This window comes from Cebus imitator, unplaced genomic scaffold, assembly GCF_001604975.1.
Source record: "Cebus imitator isolate Cc_AM_T3 unplaced genomic scaffold, Cebus_imitator-1.0 Scaffold54, whole genome shotgun sequence".
Lineage (NCBI taxonomy): Eukaryota > Metazoa > Chordata > Mammalia > Primates > Cebidae > Cebus > Cebus imitator.
This window is the reverse complement of record NW_016107369.1, coordinates 2975218-2994553: the sequence shown is the minus strand read 5'-3', so window position 1 is coordinate 2994553 and position 19336 is coordinate 2975218. Positions and strand designations below refer to the sequence as shown.

The 19336-nt window shown below is 37.3% G+C and overlaps 1 protein-coding gene and 1 long non-coding RNA gene across 4 annotated transcripts in view; one reads left to right on the top strand and one right to left on the bottom strand.

Moving 5' to 3' along the window:
• Positions 1–7019, bottom strand: part of LOC108304420 — a 12362-nt gene extending 5343 nt beyond the window's left edge. The window contains exons 1-2 of the long non-coding RNA XR_001825245.2: positions 6944–7019; positions 5394–5401 (exon numbers count right to left, since the gene is read on the bottom strand). This is a non-coding gene — a long non-coding RNA (uncharacterized LOC108304420). The remainder of the gene's footprint in view (positions 1–5393; positions 5402–6943) is intronic.
• GPATCH2L (G-patch domain containing 2 like) overlaps positions 1–18330 on the top strand; it is a 51953-nt gene extending 33623 nt beyond the window's left edge. For 2 of the 3 annotated variants that reach the window (XM_017528577.2, XM_017528578.2), the window contains exons 9-10: positions 11013–11107; positions 17101–18330. In XM_017528577.2, the coding sequence (XP_017384066.1) occupies positions 11013–11107; positions 17101–17261 (256 nt within the window). In that variant the 3' untranslated portion in view covers positions 17262–18330. Of the gene's footprint in view, positions 1–8050; positions 8341–11012; positions 11108–17100 lie in introns of those variants that run through there. The other variant, XR_001825244.2, reaches the window with a different exon arrangement.
• Positions 18331–19336: the final 1006 nt, after the last annotated feature.

The following is a 19336-nucleotide window of genomic DNA, read 5'->3' as shown; positions in this document are numbered from 1 at the left end:
TGGGTAACAAGAGTGAAACTCCATCTCAAAAAAAAAAAAAAAAAGAAAAGAAAATATGTCCATGCTGGGCCCCACTTCCAGAGATTCTGATTTAATTGGTCTGGGGCGAGGCCTAGACGTTGGTATTATTTTAAAGCTCCCTAGTGATTAATATGCAGCCAGGGTTAAGAACTGTTGTCCTAAATGCATAAGGTTTTGTGACTGGTGCCTTGTAATTTGCTTAATAGGGGCTCCCATTTCATAATTGGCACGAACTCTGTACTTTGTTATAGTATGCACCATTCCTTGTCATAGGTAGATGTCTGGACTTCTCTTAGCTTTGGAGAACCTGCTGCAGGTAAGGAAGAGTATAGTGTTTGCACAGTGCCCAGCATGTAGTTCTTAATAAATGGGTGGGGGGCAGAGTTTTGTCAGGTGGATGTATGGATAGTTGGATAGTTGGTTGGGCTTGTAGGTGAAATCCATAAACCAACTGTTTTGGTTTGGTTGTTTTGGTTGCCAGTTTTGGGATTTGCTGTTAAAGTTGTAATACTTGAATTGATATTGGTGTTAAGAATTGCTGCTGCTCAAACAGCAGATGGTGTGGTTGGTGTTCCGGTAGAGGCAGTGGTATTGTTAAGGGCATAGTCACACACTTGTAATTAGAAGACTAGTGCTGCAAGCAGTTTATCCCAAAATGAGAGATTTGTTGATTTTGAAGGATAGTTTTTCTTACTATTATTACCAAAGAAAATGATAGCTAGAATTAATTAGTTGCTATTTGCAGGTCAGTTGCATCGGTGTGATGCGTAAGTCACCAGTTCCGGCTTTTGAGAGCAAAAACTTTTCATGGCATTGCTTTAATTTTCTCCAACTCAGAAGGAAAGGTCAACTTTTAGTGACCTTTATTTTGGAAGATAATTTGGTCATGCATTACCATTTAAATTTATTATTTCTTTAAGCTCTAAAATAGCAAAGCACGATATCTTCTTTTCATATAGGTCAGTTTCCTTTGTAAATAAACTATTTTTTCTTTGAGAAATCTTACTTTTAGTTGCAGTAAGGATGACAGATATCAGCCTGGTGTGCAAATATTATACATGTTTCTTAATGAATGAATGAAGTCTCATAGCTTCTACTTTCTTTATAGTCCATTGGCATAGGTAGTAGGAGATAAAGAGCGTGGATATTAGTGTCAGACAAACCTGGGTGAGAATCCTGGCTTTACCCAGGCAAATGACTTAATCTTCCCATAACTTAATTTCTACATCTTTCAAATGGAAATATCAATACTTTTTAAATTGGATGAGTGGGTATCAAAATGAAATAATATATGTAAATATGAACATCTTGGTAACCAATATTATTTTTGTTATGTAATGACTGCCCTACCCTGTCCTTAGGATAATTGCAATTTTAAAAACTGAGTTGGCTTCCAGAGTCATTTGCTAATTAGATGAATACAGATTCTTGAGGTGCTTAAATGGCCCCAAATGAACTACAAGAGGAGGTATTTGGACAGTGTTGGGGTTAAAATAAAAAAGAGAGAGAGACCTTCCTGCCCATCAGAGAGTTGAAATAGGATAGGCTGAGCTCATTTGTAATTCATTTTATCTGTTCACAAACGTTATGATCTGCATATCAGAGTTGTGTGCCCAGCTGGCTGTGCCACTTGACAAGGAGTTTCAAAGAGCAAGAAGAAGACTCACTTCATGCTATTAATTTTGACCTTTGGAGCCATAATAAACAGCCTGAGGTTTTACCTCAGGGCTTGGGGGAAAGAACCTTTTATTAGTCCTGTATCTGTTGAGGATGCTGTGAAGTACAGTGGTGCTTTCTCACCTCTTTAGTGCCTCAGTTTCGGCCATGTGTGAAGCAATGTTTCTGCTGTACTATTGTCTGTCAGGCTGCCTGAGCCTATTGGAGCTGCCCATTGTATAGTACACAGTTCTTGAATCTTTTGTCTTCTGTTGGAGGGTCTCATTGACAGTAGCTCTCAGCTGGCTGGCTTCTTACTGCCTAAGTGGATTGTTGAAAGCATTTTTTCTCGTCTCTTTTTCCATTATAAAATACTCATCTTTCCAACTGATGTGAAATGATTTGGCCCTTATGGGTGGCATGAAACAGCTTCATGATATGCCTATGTTATACCAGCTAAGGGACTTAGATTAGGGAGAGTTTTCAGGTGCCAGTGAGCAGTTTGTCACAGACTACTGAGGGTTAGATGTAAGTGAAAACCATTAGTGGAATTGCTAGGATTGCTTCCTGTTAGATAAGCCTCCTCTGTTTCCTGTGATAATTGTGAAGTGGTTTTTTTCTTCCTAGCTGCCCCTAGGGTCATAGGCCTAGATCTTTTCCCAGGTGCAAGTCTGTGAAAATATTTCCCCTCCTGACTGCTTAATAAATGTCAGTAAACCCTAAAGGTAAAACCGCATGTGAGAAAGGAGTCTCACATTTAATCTAGGGATTAAATCCCTAGATTTAACCCTCCTTTTTCTCTTTTTACCCTAGCACTTTACTTGTTCTCTGATTACAACTCAGTATCTTGGAATATTAATTCTTTCTTTAGGAATTGGCCTTCCTACTATGTTGTGAGCTCCTGGGGACAGGACCTCAGCTCAGTCATCTTGTATCTCCCTCTGCACATCCAGCATGGTATTTTACACAGGGTAGGCCTCCATAAATTGTTGTTAAAAATAATTGAGTAAATAGATTAGTAATTAAGGAGAATAATTGGAATATATGATATATATGACCTTTGGTCCCTAGAAACATCAAATTTTTTCCTGGTGTGGCTTGTTTGTGTTAAAGAAAAAGTATAGAACACAAATACCCTTTTACATTGAATTTTATTAACTTTTAAATTTTTAATTTTTGTGGGTATGTAGTAGGTGTATATATTTATGGTGTACATGACATGTTTTGATACAGGCATGCAATGCATAATAATCACATCATGGAGAATGGGGTATCCATCCCCTCAAGCATTTATCCTTTGTGTTTCAAACAAACCAGTTTTACTTTTTTATTTTAAAATGTACAGTTAGATTATTATTGACTATAGCTACCCTGTTGTGCTATCAAATAGTAGATCTTATTCATTCTTTCCTCTTTTTCATACATGTTAACCATCCCCATTCCCCACCACCCTCACTACCCTTCCTAGCATCTGGTAACCATCCTTCTACTCTCTATCTCCATTAGTTCAATTGTTCTGATTTTTAGATCCCACAAATAAGTGAGAACATGTGATTTTTGTCTTTCTGTGCCTCGTCTGTTTTACTTAATATAATTATCTCAATTTCCATCCATGTTGTTGCAAGTAGCAGGATCTCATTCTTTTTTTGGCTGAATAGTACTACACTGCGTATATGCACCACATTTTCTGTATCCCTTCATCAGCTGATGGATACTTAGGTTGCTTCCAAATTTTGGCTCTTGTGAACAGGGCTGCAGCAAACATGGGAGTGCAGATACGTCATTGATAGACTGATTTCCTTTCTTTTGGGTATTTACCCAGTAGTGAGATTGCTGGATCATATCGTAGCTCTATTTTTAGTTTTTTGAGGACCCTCCAAACTGTTCACCGTAGTGGTTGTACTGATTTATATTCCCACTAACAGTGTATGTGGGTTACCTTTTCACCACATCCTCACCAGCATTATTAGTTGCGTTTTGGATATAAGCCATTTTAACTGGGATGAGATGGTATCTCATTGTAGCTTTGATTTACATTTCTCTGATGATCAGTGATGTTGAGTAGCATGTCTTCTTTTGAGAAATATCTGTTCAAATCTTTTGCTCATTTTTTGATTGGATTATTAGATTTTTTTTTCTATAGGTTTGTTTGAGCTCTTTATATATTTTAATTATTAACGCTTTGTCAAATGGGTAGTTTGCAGATACATTCTCCTATCCTGTTGGTTGTCTTTTCACTTTGTTGATTGTTTCCTTTGCTCTGCAGAAGGTTTTTAACTTGATGTGATCCCATTTGTCCATTTTTGCCTTAGTTGCTGTGATTGTGGGGTATTACTCAAGAAATTTTTGCCCAGACCAATGTCCTGGAGATTTTTCCCAATGCTTTCTTGTAGTAGTTTCATAGTTTGAGATTTCAGATTTAAGTCTTTAATCTACTTTGATTTGATTTTTTTATATGGTGAGAGATAGGGGTCTAGTTTTATTCTTCTGCATGTGGATATCCAGTTTTCTCTGCACCATTTGTTGAAGAGACTGTCTTTTCCCCAGAGTATGTTCTTGGCACCTTTGTTGAAAATGAGTTCACTCTACAGGTATGCATTTGTTTCTGGGTTCTCTATTCTGTTCCATTAGTTTGTGTGTCTATTTTTATGACAGTACAATGCTATTTTGGTTACTGTAGCTCTCTAGTATAATTTGAAGCTAGGTAATGTGATCCCTCCAGTTTTGTTCTATTTGTTTAGGATAGCTGTGGCTAATCTGGGTCTCTTGTGGTTCCAGATACATTTTAGGATTCTTTTTTTTTATTTCTGTGAAGGATGTCATTGGTTTTGATAGGGAATGCATTGAATCTGTAGATTGGTTTGGGTAGTATAGACATTTTAACAATATTGATTCTTTTAATCCATGGACATGGAATATCTTTCCATTTTTTTGGTGTCTTCAATTTCTTTCATCCATGTTTTATACTTTTCATTGCAGAGATCGTTTGCTTTAATTCCTAGGTATTTAATTTTATTTGCGACTACTATAAATGGGGTTAATTTTTTTTTATTTCTTTTCAGATTGTTTCCTCTTGGCATGTAGAAATGCTGCTGATTTTTGTGTGTTGATTTTGTATCTTGCAACTTTATTGAACTTGTTTATCAGTTCTAATAGTTTTGTAGTAGACACTTTAGGTTTTTCCAAATATAAGTTCATATGATCTCCAAACAAGGATACTTCTTCCTTTTCAGTTTGGAAGCCCTTTATTTCTTTCTCTTGTCTGATTACTCTAGCTAGGACTTCCAGTCCTAAATTGAATAACAGTGGTGAGGGTGGGCATCCTTATCAGGTTCCAGATCTTAGAAGAGAGGCTTTCAGTTTTTCTCCATTCAGTATGACACTAGCTGTGGGCCTGTCGTATATGGCTTTTATTATGTTGAGTTGTGTTCCTTCTATACCCAGTTTTTTGAGGATTTTTACTCCATATAAAAAAATGAACTTTTCATTGACTTTAAAAATGAGTGATTTTTGAAGGTGAACTATTCCTTAAACTAGCTTGCCCTTTGCAGACAGACTGTTGTCTCTCCTTAGGAGTGACTCTAAACATCCTTTTTCCAAATGTAAAGCAGTCACTTCAGTTATTTTTTTTTGTGCCAACATTGGTTCTATTAAACATGCATGTATTTCTCAAAGTATTTTTTTTTTCCCTAAAAGTACATTCCTGCCCCAAGGACATAGTGATCTGCCCAGTTTCCTAAGTAACAGTGCAGTTTTAACAACTCACCTGATCTTTCAATTACCTGCAGTAAAACAGAAAATAGAAACGTGTTTATGTGTGGATAGAAAGAATCCTCTTTCCATTAATTGTTAATCTTCACCTTCACACTTGTGGTAAGAATTTTGTGACTTTTTCTGAGGTAAGAATTTTTTTAAAAAGAGTGTATTTTTTGCTTTTAGTGCTCATTTTCCAGCTCTGCCCTGGCAGATGCCACCAAATTGGGGAAGCTGTGACACTCTTAGGGGAAGTACTGATCCCACGCTTACACTGTGAAAGAAGCACGTGCCCCAGGTTTCACTGGCCTGAGTGAAGATTGTCCCTGAGGCCCTGATCAGAAGAAACAGAGAAAGTGTAGCCTGTCTTTTCTCTAACTGCATCTATATGGGGAGCAGTATTTTTATCTAAATTTATATTCATTTAATCATTCTATTATTCTTTAGGTCGCATAGTTAGATCTCTATTATTGACTAGGTTGGCTCTGAGAATTTGGTAGATTTTTCAGTTCAGTAATTTTCGAAGTAGGTAGGTTCTTATCAGAATTACCCAGGGAAAAATTTCAAAATATATTTGTTACTGATTCTGCTCCCACTCCTGCCCAGACTACTAAATTAGGATCTTGATAGGGATATGTGTATTTTGTAAAAGTTCCTTATATAATTCTGATAACCGTTTGCCACTCTAGTTGAGAAAGAAGTTTTAACTTGGTGGAGACTTTAACTTGTACTTAGCCTTTTGTACACTCTGCCTAATTGAAAGATCACTTTCCCTAACACATTACATGGTTTGCAACCCAAGAACAACCATATACTACTCTTGAAAAAGAGTTCTGAAATACCTGGTTAATCTTCTACTCTTTCTACTTGTAGGGAGGGTCTCTGTGTTGGTGAGAAAGAGAAGCTCAGACTCTTTATCTGTCCTTTTTGTTACCGCATTTGTGCTTTTGTCCCTTTTTTAGTTTCCATTAGGAGAGTAAACAGTGATGCTTTCAAAATAAAATCACACACATTAAATAAATAACACATTAAAAAGAAAAGGAGCCAAGTGGTTAAGTACCCCAAAATGAAAATGGGGTTGAGGACATGGTCAACCTCTTTATTTTTCCTTCCCTTCTTTAATTTTTTTATGTCTGCAATTGATGATCTGGAATTATTTGGGTATAAAAAACTGGAACTGCCTCTTCAATAGGAAGCAGAGCTGTAGCAGTTGCCTTACCCATAATGCTAAGGTTTCCCAAAATAATACAGGCAGCCCTGCCAGCCCCACAGGTAAGATTCTTTACTCCTGAACAGAGCTGTCCTAATATTCTGGATGTGCCATGCCGCATGGCAACTTCCGTTTTCTGCCTCTAAGTCCTCTGCTCTAAGTACCCACTTCCTTCTTATTTTTCCCAGGCTTGTTCGTTTTTCTTCTTCTTTTTAAAGTTTTATTTTAAAAAATTGACACACAATGCTTATACATATTTATGGGGTACACGGTGGCATTTCAGTGCATACAATATGTGGTGACCAAATCAGGGTCATTAGCATATCCATCTGCTCAAACATGTATCATTTATTTGTGTTGTGAGCATTCAATATCCTCTTTCAAGCTATTTGAAACTGTAATATATAATTGTTAACTTACTGTAAGTCACCTTATAGTACTATAGACTGCTAGAATTTATTCCTCCTATCTAGCTGTAAGTTTATATCTTTTAATCCTTCTCTATCCCTCCCTTCCATTACCCCAGCCTGTAGTATCCTCTGTCCTACTTTTTACTTCTATGAGATCAACTGTTTTAAGCACTTCTATGAGATCAACTGTTTTAAGCTTCCACTTGTGAGTGAGAACTCATGGTGTTTAACTTTCTGTTCCTGGCTTGTTTTCACTTAACCTAATATCCTCTAGTTCCATCCCTGTTGCTGTGAATGACAGGACTTATTCTTTTTTTTAATGGCTGAATAGTATTCCATTGTGTAGCAGGCCTGTTCTGGGTCCTCTTCCTTCTTTGTCCTCTTGGGTTCTTTCCAAGCAGATGAGGCCTTCACATAGAAAAATAGATCTTCCCAAGCTGTAAACTCTAGCAGTACTAATGTTCACTTAAAATCAAGAAAGAAGCAAAATGTCTTACTGTCCTTTTATAACAGTTTGATTGTTTCTCTTCTTCCCTCTGCAAATCTTCTCTAGGAAGGGGCATAGAGAAAAATATCCCTGTATACTGACAGCTAAGATATGATGTTATTCTGCCTCCTATGAAATAGCTCTCCAACCTCAAAACGGGTCTTAAGAGAAATGTTTTAAGAGGGAAGGATTATTTAAATTGAGTTTTAAAAACAAATATACCTTCTGTTTATTGATACCTTAGTTTCTTTGTTATTCATATTCTGTAACCCGAAAAGCTGTGCAGCTGCAGACAGGACTTGGCTACAAGATCCATCAAGGCAGAGATTGTCTCTTGTTTATCTCTGTATCCCTACGGTTTAATATAGTGCTTGGCACAGAGTAGGTGCTCACTAAAAATTTAGTGAACAATGTAAGAGGCAACAAAACTGCTTAGTAGAAAGGAAATAGTTCACAAAAGTACGTACTTTTACAATAAAATAATTGACAAGCTTCATTACTTGATTTCCTTAGAAAATCTTTAGCTCTTTCCTAAGTTATAACCAGAGGAATTTACAAAATCTGAAGCATTTAGGATATTCAAGACAACAGTTGGAAATAGGAATGGGATGGTAGAAGTAGGCCATTTACTGCAGAGAGAAGTTATATGCTGGAGGCATAGCAGTCAAGGGTCACTTAATGTAGAGACAATTGACTTGAAGGCTTAACAATATTGCCTAGAGGAGGAAGGACCACCTGAGCCATTGAACCCACACTAGCACCCTAAGACATTGCAGTATAATATCCTGCATGTATAATAATAGGTAAGTAATACTTACTCTGTTTGCTAAAGTAAACAAGAGTTTCCATTAAGAATTATTAAAAACTTAAACATTGTAGTGCTTAGTTTTTTTTTAAATTCCAAAATGACACTTATCATTCCTTGAAAGTGCGAGATAAGTAGTACTGACTAGATCCGTAAAAGAGTTGATAATATGAGCCCTTACCCATGTTACTGACATATATCAGACATGCAAAATGTTGAAAATGTTGGAGGAGGGCAAATAAAAGGCAGTATTTGTGTAGTTCAGCTCAGGTTGATACTCCAAGAATTAATATCTTAGTACACTTCTTGGGTACTTTTGCTTCTCATTTTGCATCTGTCTCATGAAACACAGCATATTGTAAACTGTGATCTTGAAGAAGCAATGTTTTTAATTAACTTTTTATTGAAGGATAAACATACAGGGAAGAGTAGAAGCATCCAGATCAAGAAAAAGAGCATTATGAGAAAGAACCCCCAAAGCTCTCTGTGCCTCTTTCTCTTCCTGTCCTCCCCTCACCGCTGCGGTAGAGCACCACCATCCTGATGTCTAACAGTAGCATGGTTTAGCTGGAAGCAGTGGTGTTAACATTTTTTCTGTAACGTTTTGGTGGTTTCTTTAATGAGCTTCAGATAAAGAGGAAAGAAGCATGACTATACACTATGGCCTTTGTTTGACTTTGTTTCTCCATCTGAATCATGCCTGTGGATAAGGATGATTGAATGAGATCAGAGTGCTTGGACAGTCTCAGTTTGGGTCTCAAGTCCCATGTTTTTGGAAAAGATGGATGCTCTATTTGTTCTGCATTTCTGTGTTTTGAGGATAAGCACAATTTTGTAGTGTCACTTTATTTTCTGTTTGCATCCGGACTTCAAAGGGAATTGCCACCACTCCATTCAGAATGAAGTCCTGTCTACCTTTGATGTTGTCATCGATGTTAATTTATTATTAAATCAGCATGCAGCTTAGACTTATTCCCAGGCTTTATGCAAGGTATGAAAAGGGAAATGTTTTCCCTACTTTACACATTCATAATTAGCTATTTAGAATTAACTGTTTGGGCTTTCAGAATTAATTATTCATGAGGTATTTGACTTAATTTTCTGTACATGACAGAGTGATCAATAAGAGGTGCTTTGGATGGAATTTTCCAAACCACTGGCTTTGTATTGTAAATCTCAGCCTGTAACATTTTTGCATTCCTAAAAAGTTTCTTAGGATTTAATCAAATTCTTGTATTTTCCTATTTATAAATTGAGTTGACTCTTAAGCTTTTGCTGTTTAGAGAAGTGAAAGAATGTGTGTGTGTGTGTGCGCCCGTGTGTGCACACACATGCACATGCATGCACCCCTTTCAACTGTGGAAGTCATCATTTTGGGAACTTTCTGAGTCAAAAAATTTGTCCATTCAACAGCTGTCTTGTTGCCTTGCTAACCAGATTTTCAAAAGGTTTGTCTGAGGTTCCAGTTTTCAGACTACTAAGAGTCTTGATCCTCAGCTGGGGCTATTGATTAGGTGTTTATCTGATATAATTTTATATGTTATTTACTTTGACTAGTTTTTTTAGAATTGTGGTAAAATGTACGTCATATAAAATTTACTCTTTTAACCACTTTTAAGTGTTTAGTTGGCCATTCGATTTTTACAACTAGTGAGGATCACCAGTATGGCCTGAGCTAGGGTTGGTAGATCATTGATCATTGGAAAATTATCAAAGAAGTGTAAATAAAGTTTCTGTTCTCAAGATCCCTATTCTTACTCTCAAAGAGGTTGAGCATTCTTGTTTCATTGGAGAAGCAAGATATATGCACACCAGGTAAACATTGCTTCATGGTAGATGAGGCCCAAATGTTCAGGGAAAGCTTTGTGTAAAGGTGAGACTCATTTTGGTCTTTAATCAGGGACAGGATCTGTCTAGTTTGAAAGGGACAAAATCTTAACATATGTAAAGATTTTTATTTACTTCTTATTTTGGGTACAATACAATGCATTTTTGGGGAACAGTGGTGAACTAAAATACCATACTAGCTATTTCAGTGTTAAGCCCATTGTCTTTTACAGAATCCTTTGCTTTTAAAGTAAGCTGAATATTCAGATGAGGGAACATATTCTTGTCACATAATTAATATTTTTATTTTCTTTTTTTGCCTGTAAAATAAAAAACATAATTAATATTTTTAAAAGTCATAGAAACCAAATTTACTTAACTTGTGATATAGACAGTATTAAAAATTCAGATTTACATGACAAGAGGTTAAACATCCTATTAAAATTATATGCAAATATCTGTGTTCATGCAGCATTAAACTTTTCAATGTATTACCTCTTGGGAGTAAGTATTTCATTAGTGAGTTTAGAACAATTGTGGTTATAGTTTTATAAAAAATAATTGTATAAAAATAAGCACATAATGAAACACATATTCATTGAAATTAATCTTGAATGTCTGCTACACTGAAATTAGGTAAAAAGTTTATAATGGGTGTGTATTGTGGATAAAGATTGAGTTATTATTAATTCTGAATAATATTGTCCCAATACTTAATGGGAAAAGATGGTGCCCACTTTGTTTATGTTTGTAATGGTTCAAGGATTTAATCTGGGGTACACGTAATGTCTTAAAATAAGAATTAAAAAGTTCAAAGCATTTTTTCTCTTCTTATATCTGCAGACAGGCAAATGTACATTGGGGACCACCATGTTCACGTGACATAAAGAGGAAGCGGAAACCAGTGGCCACAGCATCTTTGTCTAGCCCCAGTGCAGGTGATTACATGCAGTTATCATTTACTGAGCATGTACCATGTGTCAGGCACTAAATTATGTGTTTTGTATACCTTTTCATGTAATCTTTGTGATAGTGTAGGTCATTTTATTCCCATTTTACATGGGAAAACTGAGACTATAAGAAATAATTAGCCTAGTTCTCACTGACTCTGAAATCTACGCGTTTTCACTGTTATGTGGCTTTCCAGAGTTTGAAACGCTATATTCCACTGTCAGCAGTCTCTAGTCATCTGAGCTTTTGTTCTATCACAGACAGGTCCATGTTAATGAAAGTCCAGGTGAGGTGGCAGTTCAGTCAGCAGTCAAGCAGTCACATGGGGTTATTTACTTTCTTCTTTTGCAGACAATACAGTACATTCTTACTGCTTTTATGTATAAGTAGAATGCTAATATTTTACTGGTCATGACATTCCTAATTAAAAGCAATTTTTTAGGCTAAAACTTTTCAGTTTTTTTTTTTTTTTAAAAAAAAACAAAACTAACACTAATCAGTAGAAGTGAAAATAGTGGTTCTCTTTGGTCGGGGGTAGTAACCAAGAGAGGGCACAAAGAAGCCCTCTGGACTGTTGGCAGTGCGCCATATGGTGAACTTGGTGGGGATGTATGGCTGCTTAGGTATGTGGAGTCTGGAGCTGTACACTTAGGATTGATGTCCTTCACTGTGTGTATGTTATCCTTCAATGGACAAAAGCGGATAGTTATGTATTTATTAATATATCAGTGACAAAACTGGATACTGAATATATCATCAAATATTTTATTTTCTTTAGTAGAAAATACTACCTATTATATAGATCAGAGCAGTTGATAGCTGAATAGAGAGAAACCGCAGACAGATGGGGAGGGAGCCCTGTCCTCTGCCTTGACTTAGTAAGTTTTGGTGAACTCTGAAATTGTCCTCCTTGAGCTTCTGTTTGGGGTGTCTGTTTGATGGTGGTTCATATTGGACAATCTTCATCACAGGTCTGATGATTGTAGTACATTTTTTTTTTTTTTTTTTTTTTTTTGGTTTTTTTTTTTTTTTTTTTTTTTTTTTTTTTTTTTTTTTAGTGCCAGCTCAGTGGCCAGGCCCAGAGCCGAACACTTTGCAAACATTATTTCACCTAATCTTTGCAACAGCCTTAAAAGGTAGATGCTGTTTTTATTCCCAGTTTACACATGTGAAAACCAAGGCTTAAATCACTTCCCTAAGGCCACATGGTTGATAAATTGCAGAGCCAAGATCAGACCAGTTTCCCTATGACTCTAGAGCTGTTCTCGCGAACACTTCAGGTGTTCTACTTTTTACATACAACAGGCTTGAGTCCAAACCATGACCCCGCATCAACACTCAGATCCTCATTCAGTCTATAGCATTGGAAGCATTAAAAGAAAACCACCCCTCTTTTATCTTTTTGTTCTTTTTTTCTCCCTGATATCTTGCTTCTACTTTTAGCTTTTAATTATTTATAAGAGAGGAACCCTTGGGAAGAGTTTAAAATCCTTATTTCATATTCAGGTTGGGAAATGTATTTGTGTGGGGTGGGCATTAAACAAGACTTGAGCATTAAACATTTCCCCTCCTGAGCCCAGCTCCTCTCCTCTCACTTGTTGACTAAGCCTGCTTCACTGAGCATTTTCTTTCTTTCCACCCACAACCTGAGTGCCCCATGGAGGTGAAGGACATAGCCTGAGCCTGTGCCATCAGTCAGGAGAACAAATGGGCTTGCTCTGCCTAACATCGGGCCATCTCGGATTCCACCTCTTTTATAGGAATGAGTGATGAAGAGAGGTGCGTTCCGCTTTGCCGCTGTATTAATACACATCAGGGGCCAGCTCCTGGCACTAAATCACGCTACTGCATACATCTGTTATCGGACTCTTCACCAGTGTGATGAACAAGACTGCAGATAGAGGCTTCCTTGTGTCATTCTTTATAGGATTTTCCTAAAAGAATAAATAGCTCAGATCTCTGCCAACACTCTCCCCTGTCACTGTGATGAATTCAGCTTCTTTCTTAAACATGCAGCCACAAATCTTTTCCCTTTTTCCCCTCCCCCACTGGCAGAAAGTTTTGAGTTGAAATTGACTGAATTTAAAGATATTAATAAGGCTAGAGAGGTGAAGAACAGGAAGAAACACCATGTCTTCCTTGTCTTTTTGTACTAATAGTAACAAAAGGCCAAGGAAAATGACTGTAAATGACCACAGAGTTCTTAAATAGACCCATCTTGAAAGTGCAGCACCTTTCATTTTCTTTTTATCTTCATTCTCCTCTCCTTTATGGCTTTATAGCATGCAGGTGTCTAGTGTACAGAACCACACACTGGATTTTAGTGAGCAAGCATGCTAACCCGCTTCTAAGACTTGGTACGCCAGAACAGGATTTCCCGGCAAGTGTCTCCCTCATGCTCTAGTGAACTAGCTGAATATGCTCTTAAAGAATGTACTCAGAAGCTGTGCGTGGTGGCTCATGCCTGTAATCCCAGCACTTTGGGAGGCTGAGGTAGGCGGATCACGAGGTCAGGGGTTCAAGACCAGCCTGACCAACATGGTGAAACCCCATATCTGCTTAAAAAATACAAAAATTAGCCGGGCATTGTAGCGCGCACCTGTAATCCTAGCTACTTGGGAGGCTGAGGCAGGAGAATTGCTTGAACTCCGGAGGTGGAGGTTGCGGTGAGCTGAGAGCACGCCATTGCACTCCAGCCTGGGCAACAAAGTGAGACTCCATCTCAAAAAAAAAAAAAAAAAAGAATGTACTTAGAGAAGAAGAAAAAATGGATTATCTTCTCCAAAATTTGAGACTAAGTAGCTGTAAAAAACATAATAAACCCAGATGAAAACCAGACTTTGTTTTCTTGAAATGATTTTCTTCATCAGAATGGTAGATCAGAGCCACTGGCATGCAGATTCCAATCCTTAAAAAAGTAAACACATGGCTTTTGATAAAGGGGAATTGAGGAGACCGGAAATTCTGTTGAGAACCCAGCTATTTGTGTGAATATATTTTAGCTATCCCAAAAGCTTTTTCTGACCTTTCTCTTTCTGGGATAGGATATGTGTGCTTAGAATATCATTCAGAAGGGTACCTAATAGTTAATGATTGTTAATTAGTTACATCAGTTTTCAAATACTAGGTCAGTGATATAAGAGAGAGACACACAGAGAGAGGAGATTTGAATTGTCAAATGTATTATCAGATGCATTCACAAGAGCAGGACTGTTTATCTATTTTGCTCACTACTGTACCCCTAACATCTAAATGAATACCTCGCCCAGAGAACAAACCCACTAGTTATTTGTTGTAGGAATAAATTTATAGAATCTTAAAGTTGAAACAGAATAATTTCTGATATATTCTAACCACATGGTTGGATTCAGTAGTTCCATTTAGGATGTCCCTTTTCTCAGGAGTCATAGGACAAATTCTTATTGCCCACTGTGTCTTTTTAAAGCTTAAAGGTTTTTAAAAATTAAACATGTTTCTTAGTAAATATTGAATGGGTATAAAAGAACATTTATAGCAGATATGTAAGGAGTAAAGAAAAACAGTACAGCAAATATCCATGTACCTACCATTCACTTTAAGAAAAAGTTAAAATTTTCTTTTTTAAAAAGTTTAAAAAGTTAAAATCTTCTTTAAAAATCTTCTCCCTGTTCTCTTCAGAGGTAAAAGTTATTCTGATTGTTTTTTGTTTATTGTTCGCCATTATTTTGTTTTTTTCAAGTAGTTTTAGCAGACCTATGTATCTTTAAGCAATAAATTGTCTAGTTTTGTGTTTTTGAATCTTGTATATGTGGAATCAAACTATGTCATATTTTATGTTACAACTTTCACCCAGTTCTATTCTTGAGTTTCATTCCTGTTTTGTCCTGCCAAAATCTATTTTTTAACTGCCATGTATATGGTATTCCATTGTATGAATGTGATTAATATACTATAATTAAATGTTCTTGATGGACATTTGGATTGTATTCCGGTTTTATGCTATTATGGAAAATACTGTACTGTTCTCTGGGAGAACAAGTGCAAACATTCTTCCAGGCCACTTCATACTCATTAGGATGGTTGTATCAAAAAACAGAGAATATCAGGTATTGATGAGGATGTGGAGAAATTGGAACCCTTGAGCAGTGCTTGTGGGAAGGTAAAATCATGCATTGCTATGGAAAACAGTATGTGAAAAAACAGTTCCTTAAAAAATTAAACATAAGACTACCATATGATCCAGCAATTCTCTTTCTGTGCATGTACCCAAAAGAATTAAAAGCAGAGACTCAAAATAGATTTGTGTACACCTCTGTTTACAGCAATGTTATTTGCAGTTGTCAAGGTAGCAACAACTCACATGTCCATTGCTGGATGAATAGATGAACAAAAGTGCTATATACGTGCAATGAAATATTATGTAGCTGGAAAGCCTTTCTTATTCAGAGTGAAATTGCCATGTGCTACAACATGGATGAAGACGTTTGCTAAGTGAAATAAGTCAGACACAAAAGGAGAAATATTGTGTGATTCCACTTTTATAAGCTAGCTAGAAGAGTCAAATTTATAGAAACAGAAAGTAAAATGGTGGTTGCCAGGGGCTAGGGTAAGAGGGAAATTGGGGGAAGTTATTGTTTAATGGGTACAGAGTTTCCATTTGAGATGATGAAAAAGTCCTGGTGATAAATAGTGGTGATAGTTTTACAACAGTGTGAATGTACTTAATGCCACTGAACTGTACACTTAAAAATGGGCAAAATAGCAAATTTTATGTATATTTAACTGTAATGCAAAAATAGCAAAAAAAAGAAAAAAGTTGTTTTAGGGTGGGGCTTTTTTTACTGAGGTTTGGTGACCATGTAGTAAGGCCCTCAAGAAACACACACACACACACACACACACACACACACACACACACACAGCTAGCTAGATATACACACACTATAGAGTAATAGCTTTCAAAATATTTTACATTAACCCACAATAAGAAATTCATGCTTAAATATGTGTGTTGGTTGTACATGTAAATCTGAAATAAGTCTTGGGTGCACTCTGATATTTTCTGTTTTTTTCATTGAGAAAAAAAGTAATGGTCATGACCCACTAAATTGATTTTGTGACCCACAATTTGAAAATTACTGTTCTAGGTTACATTCCTGGGAGTGGAATTATTGGGTGTCAGGGTAAAATTCAGACTTACCTAGATTTTGCCATATTTTAGTATATGTTTGTTCTCAGCAGAGTGGGTAGTGATGATGGTGGTTTGTGCCACTCTTCTCAGGGGCATTTGGAAATGTGAAGTAAATGTTGGTTTGTCACAATGATTGGGGAATGTTCCTGGTATTCAGCAGATAGGATCCAGAATGGTAAGTGTTCTGAAGTACACAGGACAGCCCTGCACAAGCCATGTCCCCCGTCCAGAATGTCTTTAGTGATCTCATTGAAAAATACTGGGCCTGACTGTGCTCTTTCTACCATTTTCGATAGTGGTAACACTGCCCCATCGGAGGCACGGGTTGTGGCAGGAAGAGCGTAGGGTTTAGAGTCCAGTACCTGTGTTTGAATCTTGATATTTAAGCAGCTCTGTTTTATTTATCCCTGAACAATTTATCTGATCTCTCTGTACCTCAGTTCCCTGATCTAGAAAGTAGAGGTGACTACTAGTAAGCGTTTGCATTAACAAATAAAATCATGAGTATTCATTATTTAAGCAATAGGCACATAAATATTTAATAAGTGATTTTTACTACCTTATGAATGCGTGCCACTGAATTTATTTGTTCAACTGAACCCATTTTCTCAGATTAGGAAATACCATCTTATTTCAATCTCGTCTTCACTTTTTTGTAGAGAGAAAAGAAATACCTTATGTGGCCACTTGGATTACTAGGACATAAAGTATAAGGATTAAGAAAATTTTGTTTCTAAGTATCCCTAATTTGTCTTATTCTAATTTCTCTCCCCTTGATTTTCTTGCTCCTCTTTATTGTAACCTTACTAGTTCACATGGATGCAATGGAGCCAGCCACACCAGCGCCACAAGCCCCGAAATCACCCAGCTCTGAGTGGTTGGTCAGGACCCCTGCAGCAGAGAAAGCCACAGACCCAACTACTGCTACATTTTTTAAAATGCCACAAGAAAAGAGCCCTGGATACAGCTAGAGAGCAAGACTTCACCCTCCAGGAGCTGACTGGACGTTGCTGAAGCAAATGGTGGACTTCGTGTTAGATAGTCTTTCATATCTTAATCGACATTCCTAGTCCTTTCCCCACCAGAACCAACTCCTCTTCAAACGCAGCAGTGGACTCTTTCTCTCAGAAGATCACGTTGTGGGAATCTTTTTTTTAATTAGTGAAGTATTGAGGCAGCAATTTTTTACAAAAAGGTAACCCTCTGCTCTATTTGTTACCTTGTTATTGCTGTTTCAACATTTACTACAGCTCCATTGACAGAGCTGTTGCTTTTTCGCAGTTGTCTTTGTTCTTGAAAAACCAGTTACTGCTTTTGCATACCTTTTGTGTAGAGCTTTTAATGTCATTTGAGGAAGTTCCAAACTTGTAGTCAGTTCCAAACAAATTTAACTACGGAGTTGAGGCCTGTATGGAATTGTGTTTGGAGGAGATAAGGCTTGCCTTTGAGCCTACTCTTGATTCACGCAGAGTGCCAATAAGATAAATCAACCAAGTTCTCAGTTTGGAGCCTCAAAAGAGACACCAGCAACTGGGCCTTGAGAACGTCCATTTTTCTGCAGATGGTCTGCAGAAACTCAGACAGCTCATCATCAGCAGCAGCTGTATTGTATTTTACCTCATCTTCAGAGTTTATGTTCTACTGAAAGAGGATGTGTGTATACACACATGCACACACACGCAAATTGGTTTAATGGAGAAGATGGTTTAGGTGTATAGCAAATTTAAAATAGTCAGTGGATTGTGTCTTACTACTTCATGTCCCAGTGTAAGCCTTTATGTCCTAAGCAGGACTTTATTGTTAGTATCATAGGTTAATAACCTGCAGTAGAAATTCACACTCTATTATAATAATGGCTTCTTGGGGCCATGCTTTGGGGAGGTAAAATGTCTTTTTGACATGCCTTTATATTTGGCATGTTTATGATGGCTCAGCTGCATGTGGAGTTATATATACAGTTGTGCCTGAAGTTGGATGCTACTTTGTCAAAGTGAGAAATAAGTGATGGCCTGGAGCTGCTGGAGAGAAGCCATGCTTTCTGAAAAGTATTGTCAAGCGTGTCTGTCATTCATTCAGGGGCCTGGATGACAGAAGGGCTCTTTTTTTATACTAATGAGTGTGTTTACTCTGAAATGCATGGAAGCCCTTTGCGAAGTGCTCCCTGCTCTGGTCACATTGTAGAGGGACTCCTACTCATATACCTGCTTATTTTCTGTCTTAAATAGTGCTGAATGGGGCAGCGCCTCCTTCCCCTGAAGTGTGATTGCCCCTGTTTCCCATACAAAGTGTAATCATAGGTTGCTTTATCATGTTCCCTTTTAAAATGATAGTTCTTATCAATGGAAACTCCACATTTCTTTATTGATGAAGTAGGGAGGTGGGTGGGAGGAATCTAGTTGGAAAAAGGGACTTGAAGCTAAGTTTCGATGGCACTTCATGTAAGACTGAGAACATGTCAATTGTTCATAATCAGGAATGTGGTAGAGGGAGGTGCAGGTGGAGATGATGGGGTGGGAGAGTGCTGAAGCCAGCCCCGCATGCCTCTTAAGTTGCCCCTGGTTCTCATGCAACAGTGTGCTTCCCTTCCCTGTGGGCCGCACCCCACAGGGCATAGAAAATAGAATGTCTGTTGAATATAAAATGGTACCACTGAATTGTTTTAGTGATGAGGTTAGATTTTATTGTCATGTGCATTGTCACCATAGTGACCCATGGCATATATTTTTAGCATACTTGGTTGGGGTTGAGAGAAATCTATGGACATAATTTTTTCTTGTGTCAAGCTCTATAACTCATGCAGCAGTTGGTCCCATGGTCATGGCCTATTAGTGAAAACCTCCAGAGGTCAGATGGCCAAGGTGTTCCCACAACTTTTTTATGTAACTTGTTGCCTAATAGTCCTCTTTTCTGCCTATGATTAAAAATAATTTTTATATACAACATTAGTTACATTTCAAACATCTCTATGAAGTCATGCCATTTTAAGGAGATGAAAGCAGTCACAGAGTTGAGTGACTTGTTCCAAATCACGTAACTAAGCCAGGAC